Here is a 12,988-nt window from a genome sequence, read left to right on the forward strand (position 1 = left end):
TGACATTTGTCCTGGGCCTGGTGCCCCTCAGTTTCAGTCCGTGACCTCTTGTCTGAGTCACATTTGAAAATGTGAATAACGATGTTTCTTGCTCTATTTTGTCAAATCCTTTTAGTATTTTAAAAGTCTCTATCATGTCTCCTCGCAGTCTTCTCTTCTCGAGGGTGAACAATCCCAGTTTTCCGAGGCGTTCTTTGTAGCTCAAATTCTCGATACCTTTAACTAGCTTCGTGGCTCGCCTTTGCACCCTCTCCTTTGCATGGAGTAGTTATCTGCAATGCATGGGAGAGTTATTTGTTAAAAAAAAAAATGTTAATAATTCAGAAAGAAAAGCATGGAAGAAGATGCTGATAGAGTCCTTTCTGCATTGCTGTATAATAAATTTTTCAAATTAGTTTTCAGAGCTTTCCTAAGTAACGTATAATCTTACATCATTCTGAGAGAATCAGGCAGGGAATTCCAAACTTGATGTTCCTGATGGAACATGGAAAAAAAAAATCAGTGCATTGCAAACTGTGTGATGTGGCAGATTTCAGGTGTGCTGTGAGACGCCAGCGAGGAGAAGAGGCGCTGACTTAGGCTGTCGGCCGACGCCAGCACCGCTCCTCCTCGCTGGTGTCTCTTCCTCCTCTCTCCACACTTCTCCTTCATCAGTAACCCCTACCGGCATAGAAATAGGCTCAGGGTGCATGCACGAGACATCCATCACATCAATGTCCAAACACTTCCGGATGCCCTCCAGCCGCGGCACCGAGTTTAATGTGCCATGACATCAAAAAGTTTGTGGGACACTGGTTTAAATGATTTAACTTTCTTAACAGTGAGAAAGCAAAGTTTAAACTGCCTACAGAAAACTTAATGATTGACTGCACATAAGAAGGTGCAAACCCATATAAAATTCTAAAAATTCTTATGCACTCTACCTTCAAAGTATATTCCAGCTAATCTTTGTAAATATGTCATACTTACTGAACCATTAATGCAAGCTTTGCTGCAGGGGACATTCAAGTTACATTTGTGCCCACTCCCACCACCCCAAATCTATCTAGATAAACCAAGCATTTGTCTGAAATAAGGGCCTGTAGTTGAACAGTTTGTTAGATAAAGGTTTGTGGATAAAGGTTGCTTTTTTTTTTTTTTCCAATTTTAGGATGGAAGTCTGTGGCCTTCAGAAAGCACAGTATCGGGAAATGGAATAGCAGAGGTAAGGATCAGCACTGGGAAAATGTGAGGGTACTATAACAGCTTGCCTATGTGTGAAGTCCTTAATGACTATTTTATAAAGACACATAGGGCTAGATTCACTAAGCCCACCGATCGTGTACCGACCCGATTCACTAACCTCGTGGCCGATCATCATCCGATCCGTGCATGCAAATGAGGGGAAACGGCATGCAATGTAGGAAGGGCCTCAATTCACTGCACAAGTGCAGGCACACTGACTAGGCTGGCCGATCCAAAAATAAGCTCTCTGCCCTGACTCTCCTGCTCTTGCTGGCCTGCTCTCTGCCCCGACTCCGTGGTTTTAAAGCGAGGCTGCACTACAGCGTGTTCTGTTAAGTTCCCAGAATACGCCGCAGTGCAGCCCTGCTTTAAACCCGTGGGTTAAAATCATGGGCTCGCGATAAAGTAAAGTTTCCAGCTCTTCCTTGTTAGGAGAGCATGCGCAGACCATCTACAGGCAAAGAAGATGGTCTGTGCATGCGTCAGGATCGCTTTCCAGCAATCCATGCAGTTGGTGGGGGGGGGGGGGGCATGCCTCTGATCGCCCCCATTTGCATGAGGACGCATTGTGGATCAGTCGGCCTTCCACAGATCGCCTACAGATCAGATAGGATCGGGAAAGTTAGTGAATCTAGGCCATAGACTGTTTTTTTTCTTTTATAAGATACTAGGCCCATGCTCGAGAGCAGGCATAAAATGTTCATGATTAAAGTTCTAATGTACGTACACATGTATTTTATAAGCAATCTGAGAAACAAAGAAGCACTGAAGTCAATAGAATACCAGTATGGCAAAAATGTGTGTACTGGACAACAGAAGATCCGAAGCAGCCATGGTTCAGCAATTGCCTTTAACAGGGATATACTTTTAAAATCAAAACGAAAACATAAATTAAAAACACATCTATGATTTTGGGTTTTTTTTTTTTTTTAATTAATACAAATAAATTACACTAATATCTATAACAGTGTCCCGCAAACTTTGTTGAACCACGGCGCAATAAAAGTAGTGTCCACGGCTTGAGTCATCCGGAAGTGCTCAGATGTCAACGCGATGATGTCGCGTGATGTCATCACGTCGATGTCTGTGCATGCATGAAGGCTCATCCTATAAGTAGTTAGCCGGGGCCTCGCCTCCCCAGCATCTCATGGCATACCTGAAGTTTCAGGAGGCCGCAACACAGTTTGTGCTACACTGATCTATAACTTAAATAAAAAGCCATACTAGTGAGCAAATGAATATGTATCAATTTTTTCTTTTTTATCATAGATATGTGATTTGAGAAAGTATACACCCTGATGAAGGTAATTGCCAAAACTTGGCTGTGTCAGGTCTTCTGTTGCCTTCAGTGCTTTTTTGTTTCTCTGACTGATTTTGCTTTCTTCACTTCTCCCTATATACCGTATTTTTCACTCCATAAGATGCACCTGACCATAAGACACACCCTAGATTTAGAGGAGGAAAACAAGAAAAAAAACCCAATTCTGAACCAAAATGTGTACTAATATATACCAGGCTCTGTACCCAGCCCCCCTCACTCCCTGCCAGGCTCTGCACCCTGTACCCCCTCTCCCTGCCAAGCTCTGCACCCTGTCCTCCCCAGTACCTTTTTAAATCCCCCCCACCCCATCGTACTTTTTAAAAATACCCCCCGTACCTTTTTAAAATGCGAGTCCCACGAGAACTGACGGCAGTCATTCAGGAAACGGCGTGGGCCCAGGCAGCATATATTGGTATAGGCAGGAGGAAGCTGCCTGTACAGATACACGCTGGACCACCAGGCTATAAGGAGGATTTAAAAAGGTACGATGAGGGGGGGGATGTCTTAAAATGGTACGGGGGGAGGGGGATTTGTATCTTCACTGCATAAAACGCACAGATATTTCCACCCACTTTTGGGTGGAAAAAAAGTATGTTATGGAGCGAAAAATAGGTATGATGCAAAAAGAAAAATCCAGTAATCTAAAGCAGGATTACTATGCAGATATTTAACAAATAAGTAAGTTTTTTAGTTGTTTTCTCATGGGTGGTGGAAGGTCATTCCAGGCTTTGGTAGTGGCAAACATGAAGACGCTTGTGTAAATTCTAACTGTTGCCAGTTAATGTCAATATTTATTAGTGCCCACGTATCAGCGCACATTGGTTCGTTGTTAAATGTTGTACAGAATTTGAGCACATGCCCACACTTCCAATTGCAGTTTTGAGTGCCATATATGGAATTAGGCCAAATGTGTATAAATCGCTATTGTGCCTATATTCTGCTCAAGACTGACCCCCTAGTCCCACTACAGGAAGATATCTTAAAAATATATATCTTGCTACTATGCACGTTTTCATGACTGAGGCGAGAGGCACGTCCTGTAGGCAGTCAGCCGACGCCTCTCCTCCTCCAGTAACTCCCCACTAGCATAGTAATTGCAGACTCGGGGGCCCGTCCAGAGGTTCTCCACGCATGCGCAGATGTCGACGCATCGATTTGTCTGCGAATTTCCGGATGCCCTCCAGCCGCAGCCCCGAGCTTAGTGTGCCGCAGCTTTAAAAAGTTTGTGGGACACTGCTGTAGCCCCTAAGGGAATTGAGCATTTTTAAGTACCGTATTTGCCGGCGTATAAGACGACTTTTTAGTACCTTAAAATCCTCCCCAAAGTCGGGGGTCGTCTTATACGCCGGGTACAGTTTACATGCCCTTACTTGCGGGGCTGGATGTACTCAGTCGCGCGGCTCTTCTTCTCCCTACCTTCTCTGCTTGCAGCACAGAGCCGAACGGAAGTCTTCCCGACGTCAGCGCTGACGTCGGAGGGGAGGGAGGGCTTAAACAAAGCTTAAACAAAGCCCTCCCTCCCTCCGACGTCAGCGCTGACGTCGGGAAGACTTCCGTTCGGCTCTGTGCTGCAGGTATGGCAGGTAAGGAGAAGGAGAGTAGCCTCGCGGTACCAAGAGAGAGGGGCGGCCGCCCCGCCCCGGTTGCAGCACAGCCGGCCAGGTCCCCTTACTTTTGTGGCACTTCCCCGACCGACCGATAACAGCCCGGGTACGACAATCCTCCCTGCCCTGTAGCCGCGAATCTAAATTACCTTCTTACAGCAGCTGTAAGAAGGTAATTTAGATTCGCGGTTAAGGGCAGGGAAGTTTGTCGGACCCGGGCTGTTGTCGGTCGGTCGGGGAAGTGCCACAAAAGTAAGGGGACCTGGCTGGCTGTGCTGCACCCGGGGCGGTAGAGAAGGAGGGGGGGGGGGGAGAAGGCCGCTGAAATGCCATGGTGAAGACAGGAGGGGGGGGGGAAGGACTCTGAAAGCACTTGAAGACAGAGGAGGGAGAAGAACGCTGAAAGCACATGGGGGAATACAAAGGGGTGGAGAAGGAAGAAGGGGTCGTCTTATACGGCGAGTATAACACAAAACTCTATTTTTTAACTAAAAGTTGGGGGGTCGTCTTATACGCCCAGTCGTCCTATACGCCGGCAAATACGGTATGTATATATTAAAAATCCTTTGTAAAATGAACACCTGTATTTTTAAAAAATAATTTATATTAGACATATCCTACAATTCTATGCAGATTACAAATTATTCAGGTACTCAAGCATTATTCCCCAACTGTCTAGGTGGGTTCCCACTCTTATCTAATGTACCTGGAGCAATGGGGATTAAAGGGCAAATTCTATAAGAAGGACCTGGGGGGGCCACCGCGGGAGCGGACTGCCGGGCACGATGGACCCCCTGGTCTGACCCGGCAGAGGCAATGCTTATGTTCTTATGTTTGGCGCCTAATTAGGCACTGTTCAGCGCAATTCAAGTAAAATTGGGTGTTGTTTTATGAATCACGCTGAGCGGTACCTATTTTGGAGGCACCTAAGAAATAGGCCAGCTCTAGGCACAACTAAAATTTAGGCGCCTATCTGACCACATAAGCACGCTTAAGAGCAGTGATTCTGCAACAAGGTGCCTAGCGTGTAGCCACGCCCACGCCTAACATGCATAGCGCCTATCTTTTTGAAGGCCGCCTAAATTTTTAGAGGCGCCTGGTTACAGAATCGCGCTTTCTTGATAGGCGCCTATGTTTCAATCGGTGCTGATTAAAAAGCTTAATTGAGCTTGTTGTTCAATTTAGATGGGCGCCTCCAAAATAGGTGCCCAACTTTAGGCGCTGGTTACAGAATTTGGGCCTAAGTGACTTGCCCTGGGTCACAAGGAGCAGTGCAGGATTCAAACCCACAACCACAATTCAAACCCACAACAACACATTTTGGTTCAGAATGGGGGTTTTTTTTCTTGTTTTCCTCCTCTAAATCTAGGGTGTGTCTTATGGTCAGGTGCATCTTATGGAGTGAAAAATACGGTATATAGGGAGAAGTGAAGAAAGCTGTAGCTCTAACTCCTGCACCACACACTCCCAATTTCTGATTAATGTTTGTGAAGTGCCATCATAGGATACTAGCTTATACCTGCGTGGTAGTGATGGTGGTGGTTTTTATTTGGAAAATGATGCAAGTAGGATGATCTTTTGTTATCATGTATAATTAGACACCTGATGGTATTTAAGTGTTTTTCCCCATTAAAATTTGGCATGCTAACTAGCAATTTGGCACAACTGGATACTTTAATAATTAAAATATTATGGGAGACATGGGATTTCAGGAAATATTTGCTCAACAGAGGATATGTTCCACCATAAATTTATCTCTTTATTTCCTTTCTATTGTTGCCTGCCATGCACTGTTTTAATATCATAACTAACTGTCGCCCATATTTCCAGCAGCACATATATATCCCGAGACCGACTGACAGACTTGCAGTGCCATCTTTCTTGCAAAGGGATCGTTTCAACCGATTTCAGCCAACCTACCCCTATGTACAGCACGAGATTGATCTTCCACCCACCATTTCACTATCAGACGGAGAAGAGCCTCCCCCTTACCAAGGCCCTTGCACACTCCAGCTCCGTGATCCAGAGCAACAAATGGAATTAAATCGTGAATCAGTCCGGGCCCCTCCCAACAGAACTATTTTTGACAGTGACTTGATAGACACCTCTGTGTTTGGGGGGCCTTGCCCACCCAGCAGTCATTCTGGCATCAGTGCTACCTGCTACAGTAGTAACGGTAGAATGGAAGGACCCCCACCGACGTACAGCGAGGTTATAGGTCATTATCCTGGATCCACGTTTTACAAACATCAGCAGAACAATGGTACGCCTTCCATACTGGAGGGTCCTAGACTTCATTCACAAATCAATGGCCTAGAAAGCACAATTGCACGGAACAAAGATAAGGAGAAGCAAAAAAGGGCACCCTTTGTAGAATCAAAAAATGAACCATCGTAGAACTCCAAACTCTGCACTTCTAACTACAAATTAAGAGAGCTGTGGAAAATTGGGGAGGCAAAATGTTCTTTCCCAGCTTCTCTATCTATAAATATTTACTCGTTGTGTCTGGTCTGAATGCACAAGCCAAGAAGCTTGCAAGGTGTTTTGTTGAGCTGTGTCTTGAAGTGAAAAAGACATTTACACTATAATCTTCATTTTGTTTCTAGTTGAGCTATGTGTGAATGCTTTTTATTTCTTTATTTGGATGGTTTCACTTAACTTTAAAAGAAATATTTGCACAAAATGTTTTGTTTAAAAGATCTGCAATATATAAATATATATATATATTAAAGAGAATGTATGTGTGAGGGGCAGGAGTATTTTTGTATTAGAAAAGGCTTATAAAACTTTTGATTTTAAGAACTAGAAAAGAAATGGCAAATTTTTTTTTTGAGTGCCAGCTCAAAAAAAAAAAAAGTGTGTACTACGTTGTTCAAAAAAGCAGGGGATCTAGAGTTATTTATATAAATGTTGAAATTTTGCACTATTTTTTTAATATAAATGTCAGTGCTTGTGTTGGAAGCCTTTATCATGTCTACCACAACCTGCAAAAGATAAATGTAAAGTAAAAAAAAAAATTTAAAAAAAGGGTGGCAAAGTAATGGCTGAAATTTGGGAAGGTGGAAAAATACAATAGTTGAAAACCGTGGAATAACGCTGTATGTTATGCAAACTCTTAATGTCCACAGCTACCCAAGTTCTTGTGATTGCATTATTGGATCTTCAGCTAATTGCTGTACATTCCCTCCCAAACGATAGGGGGAAAGTTGCAAACATTTCTGTGATAATTCCTCTGCCGTCTTTGGCCTTAATATTACAGTACCTGCGTGTTAAAAATCAAGGACCAGGTGTAAGCGAGCATTCTTCCCCATAGACATAACATAAAATGGTCCTAGCTCTAGGTCAAGTTGTTCCTTGTAAAGGAGAGTTTCCTCCACAAAAGCTTGACTCCTATGTCACAAATGCTCTGCAGAGATGGGGGTTCCGTTTGGTTATCGGGTTTTCCCTCGAGAAGTGGTCGTCCTAAACCAGGGGTGTCCAATGTCGGTCCTCGAGGGCCGCAGTCCAGTCGGGTTTTCAGGATTTCCCCAATGAATATGCATGAGATCTATTTGCATGCACTGCTTTCAATGCATATTCATTGGGGAAATCCTGAAAACCCGACTGGATTGCGGCCCTCGAGGACCGACATTGGACACCCCTGTCCTAAACGTATCGCAGTTTGAGGCATCTTGAAGGAAACTAGGGTCGGTGTGGTCAGTACTGAGTGTCATGTTTTAAGGTGCAGTGGTGACGGGAGGGTAAATGTAGGTATGTTGGAATATACCAAAAGTCTGCATTTTTTATTTTTTTTAACATCCCATTGAATACGTGAGTTTAGATCTGTAGTTATTGTGCTAATGGTGCAGATGAAACAGTGTAGTTGAATTGTGTAGGATCAGCAGTGTTTGAAGACTTACAAAAGCCACAGTCCTCCTGACCTCAGCTTGCAGACTACTTTGGCTAATGGAGCTAGAATATAACACACCTGAGATGAAAATTTCCCTTTTTTTTAACCTTTCCAAACAAAGCCCGTAGAAGCAAATTTGGGATCATTAAAATCACCACGGAAATGTATACATATGAAAACCTGCCGATATCCAAAAATTCACCTTTTAAGTGTTGCAAGTGTCTGTAGGTAGTCCAGTAATTGGATCAGCTAATAAACTTGCTTTTTTTGTTCCCTTTCAAAACTCATTCCAAACCCAGATAACTGGGAAGGCCCAATTTTGTAATATGCAGCCAAGACCCCAGAATATCTGCCTTCTAAGGACCCTATTACTAATGTATGCTAAACAGTTAGCACAAGGGTGGGGGGGGGGAGCTACCATGGTTCCTCAAGGGCCATAACCCAATTGGGTTTTCAACATTTCTACAATGAATACGTTGATTTGTATGTACTGCTTCCGTTGTATGCAAATAGATCTTGTGCATATTCATTGTGGAAATCTTGAAAACCTTGACTGGGTTGTGGCCCTCAGATTGGGTTAACATTTGAATTAGCATCCAAACTCCGTAATAGTGCTGTATGACAGTGTGCAGTGTTGCAAGAGCCAGTAACAAAGCTTATGCACTAAGGGCCCGATTCGATATATGTCACCTAAAAAACTGGTGCCAACTAGTGTGGTGCTAAGTGGGATTTTATAAAATGTAGGCCCCGGTTATAGAATCACGCTTAGCACTGCCTTTGGGAGCACCCTATTTATACCAGGGTTTTATTGACCTAAATGCCTGCGGCTAACTTAGGCGCCCAATATCAGCCCCACCCACTTTTAGCTATGCGTGTTACACTGGGTGCTTAGTTGTTGTAGAATCATGCCTACCCAATTAGGCACCTAACTTTCAATTACCTCCACTTAGAGCCAACTGAGAAGTGTTCAGTGCTGATTTAGCCCATTAAGTTGGGTGCCTACTAGAGAATGACACGAGAACACATTTTTTCCTGTCCCCGCAGGAACTCATTTTCCTGTCTCGGCGAGTTCTTTTCCTGTCCCTTCCCTACAAGCTCTGTCCTCATCTGCACTTTAAAATCTGTACTCAAACATGTTAAAATCATAAGTAGCCACATTCTAGAGCTCAGACTGTGATGTCATAATGCCTTATTCCACCAATGCCCAAGCTCTGTCCTCATCTGCACAAGCCTCAAAAACTTTAAAATCATAAGTAGCAACATTCTAGAGCTCAGATTGTGATGTCATAATGCCTCATTCCACCAATGCCTAAGCTCCGTCCTCATCTGCGCAAGCCTCAAACACTTTAAAATCATAAGTGTTCGAGGCTGTGCGGTTAAGGCAGAGCTTACAGGAATGGGGCTCCGCAACTCGCGTTCAGCTTTAATTAGGCTTAATTGAAAGCTGGACGTCTAACTCGAAAAACTTGATTCTATAAAAAGTAGACACCTATACTAAAAGTGGGCGTGATTAGGGGCGGATCATGGGCGTATTTTCGAGTTAGTTGCCTCTTTGTGAATCGGGTGCCGTTAGGCTCTGATATTTGTGCCTAACTTTAGGCATAGAAAACCCTGGCATCAATTGGGGACGCCTAAATGTTAATATGCTCAGCATGACTCTATAATGGGCGCCTAAGTTTTATAGAATCAGTCAGTTATCGGTGCCTAACCTTAGGCGAGCTTTATAGAATTAAGGCCTGGATCCACATTTACCTTGTGTATATTCATTGTGGATATTCTGGATGTTTAGGATTAGATTTAGGACTAGGTTTAGTTCCTCTGCAGTTCCCTTAGTTTATTTAACCACACCCACCATAGTGAATTTAAGTAGAAGGAATTTAGTACAGATATAAAAATACAAAAATAACACCCTATATCAAGAGTCTTCAAATCTAGCCTGGCTTTCAGGATTACCACAATGAATATGCGAGATCTGTTTACATTTACTGCTTCCATTGCATACAAATAGATCTCAAACATATTCATTGTGGAAATCCTGAAAACTAGGCCAGTTTGAGGATCCCTGCCCTAAATCTTAAAGACTGTTCTCATTTCCATTGCCAACTAACTTAAAAACTAAAATTCAAACATAAAAATCCTAGTAATGGTATTTTAAAATGAGATGCTGGGGTTTAATCCCCCCCCCCCCCCTTGCAACATTTTTCTCCTGGGAAAATTTAATAGAGGTGCATTTTTCTGCACTTGCTTGATTAAACCGATTCTGATGATCCCATATACTGCCTTCTCTAGCATTACCCATCTTCCCAACTCCCCCATCCCTGCGAAAAGGAAAAAAAAAAATTCTATACCTCCATTTCATAAGCATTTGTCTTAGGACACTAATGTTTACATTGTGTAGGTGTTTGATGAATCGTTTTGGTGTGTGTGTTTTCTAAGGGAGGGAGGGAGAAAAGCTGGGGACGGGATAGGGTTATTATACCTTGTGGATGGATATTACTATACTTGTGCTAAGCTTCTCTGTTGCTGGAACTATTTCTCCATATTTATAAGCAGACAAAGTTGGGGAAATCAGCAGCACGGAGAGATTTTGGCTTCTGCCAGATGCTAACTAGATATAATGGCAATAAGTGTTGATTTTAAGCAACTTTTTCTATTACTTGAAGTAAACCCCAAATGAGAATAGTTGTGACCATTTTGAACTGCTATTTATAAACCTTGAATGGTGATAAATATAGATGGACTTGAAGTTTGACTGTTTTTACCTATTTGCCTAGAAAAAAAAATCCTGTACCTTCACAGAGTCTGACTCAGCTTATCCAGAGCTGCTTGGAACCTTTATAGCTTTATAAGTCACTTAACATCAAGATTCATATGTTTCTTCGAACAGCAAAGCTACAAACCCAATTGTCCACAAAAGGTACAACCATGAATTTGTAGAGTTTGGGTTTTGTTTTTGTCTTTATGGTTTTGTTTAACAAACAAAATTCTGTATATTTCATTTATGTAATGTATGTATTTAGTGCCTTATTAAAGAAACAGTAAACCCTTTCTCTCTTTGAAGGAAAAAAAACACCCGGGTCTGTCCTTGACGTCTGCCAGCTTTATTCAGTTTCCTAGTTAGCTGTTGAACGGGCTACTGTTTCTTTAAGGAAAAACAAAAACCTTTTCAACCCACTAGTCCTAATTCGATGTGCCTAGCCTTGTAAGGTGCTCCCTCTTTGCCAGTTTGGTTTATTTTCTTTTGACTGTAAGGTGCTGTGTATAACTTGAATACATCTGAATGCACAGTAATCCCACTCCAGTAGGTGAGATAGCAACCAAAAGAGATATTGAAATGTATGCACTGCCCTGTTGAGCCAAACTGCGTACATGTTGTTTTGTCTTATGAATTAACTACTTTGCAAAAAAAAAAAAAAAAAAATTCAAGATTTTGCTGAACTTTTCATCCAATAATGGTAATAGTGAATAAAGAAATGGCACAGACTCGAGGTTCCTAAAGCAACAGGTGACTTCATGTTCTAACAGCGATTCATAATGGGTGAGGATTTCTTGCACTACTCATTCTGCACCTTTGAACCTTTCTGCTCATCTCCCCTCATTCTAAGACCTTTCATTTCTTCTGAATATTAAAGGATCATTTTGTTGTCTTGGCAGGGATTTCACAATTTACTGCCACTTAATTCTCCCAGTGAATAATCAGCAAATTTTCACTTTTAAAGCTGCAGGGCCACCTCTTTATGGTAGAATTAAAATTGTCTGCTGTTGTGCTTTTCATAAAGTTTTTTTTTTCTGTTATAGAAAATGTTTATTTAGAAGATAAAATGCTGAATGCGCTTGTGGAGTCCTCCCATTTTTTTTTCTGATCTTTCTGTGATCAACCAATAAGAAGCCAATTTAGAAACCACAAACCAGTGATCCAAAGCCTTAATGAAAAGAAGGCAGGCAGAAAATTCAGGGCCAATTGGAAAACTTTTTGAAACAGGCAATTTAAAACTAGAATTCTCCAGTTTAGTGTGGAGTGGACAGCTCTTCTTCTGGCTACAAATAAATAGCATTTTTACTTTTTTTGAAATTTGTTAAAGCTCTTGCTCTGTAAAATCCCTACATTCCTGAACTGTGTTAGGAATTCCTTACTTGCACTGGGATTGTACTCCAGAATTAAATTGGCCACAACTTCAGAGGAAAAAATCCACAGATGCATTGTATAAGTAAATCTGTTTAAAAAAAACTTTAAAAAACTAAAAACAATCAACAACATACATATACAAATGATGGAGAGTTTTTCCCAAATACTTAATGCTTTGGGGTGAAAGTCAGTGCTGGTGCAAGGGTATTATGCAGCCTAGTCAAACCATCGGCCTTGTTTCTCTTCTCCCTCCTCCCCACCAGCTATACGCACACATAATCATTAACCTGAACAATCACAATAGGTCCTGCTGACCAGGACCTGGATTTTCATCAGGCTGTACCTGAAAATTGAGCAGAATCCTAAGTGGAATAGAATGGGTACAAGTGGATCAATTTTTCACAAAGGCAAGGGGACACTCGATGAAATTACAGGGAAATATTTTTAAAACCAATAGGAGGAATTTTTTTTTTTTTCCACTCAGAATAGTTAAGCTCTGGAATGCATTGCCATAGGTTGTGGTAAGAGCGGATAACGTAGCTGGTTTTAAGAAAGGTTTGGACAAATTCCTGGAGGAAAAATCCATAGTCGTTAATTAAGACATGGGGAAGCCACTGCTTGCCCTGGATCTAATCTAATCTAATCTAAACCTTAGGTTTGTATACCGCATCATCTCTACATTCATAAAGCTCGACACGGTTAACAAGAGTTAGGGTAGAAAGGAACTCCAGTGGGGCAAAAAGAGGAGAAAAGGATTAGAGGACTAAAATGACCAGAGAGGGAGGAGGAGTTACGTTTTTGAGAATAACCAGGTTTTCAGATGT

The 12,988-nt window shown here is 42.2% G+C and overlaps 1 protein-coding gene across 2 annotated transcripts in view; it reads left to right on the top strand.

Annotated features, from left to right (window-relative positions):
• PMEPA1 (prostate transmembrane protein, androgen induced 1) overlaps nt 1-11,519 on the top strand; it is a 106,161-nt gene extending 94,642 nt beyond the window's left edge. Inside the window, exons 3-4 of one of the 2 annotated variants that reach the window (XM_033963874.1) lie at nt 1,151-1,204; nt 5,983-11,519. In XM_033963874.1, the coding sequence (XP_033819765.1) occupies nt 1,151-1,204; nt 5,983-6,546 (618 nt within the window). In that variant the 3' untranslated portion in view covers nt 6,547-11,519. Of the gene's footprint in view, nt 1-1,150; nt 1,205-5,979 lie in introns of both variants that reach the window. The other variant, XM_033963873.1, reaches the window with a different exon arrangement.
• Nucleotides 11,520-12,988: the final 1,469 nt, after the last annotated feature.

Source organism: Geotrypetes seraphini, chromosome 11, assembly GCF_902459505.1.
Source record: "Geotrypetes seraphini chromosome 11, aGeoSer1.1, whole genome shotgun sequence".
NCBI classification, from domain to species: Eukaryota; Metazoa; Chordata; class Amphibia; order Gymnophiona; family Dermophiidae; genus Geotrypetes; species Geotrypetes seraphini.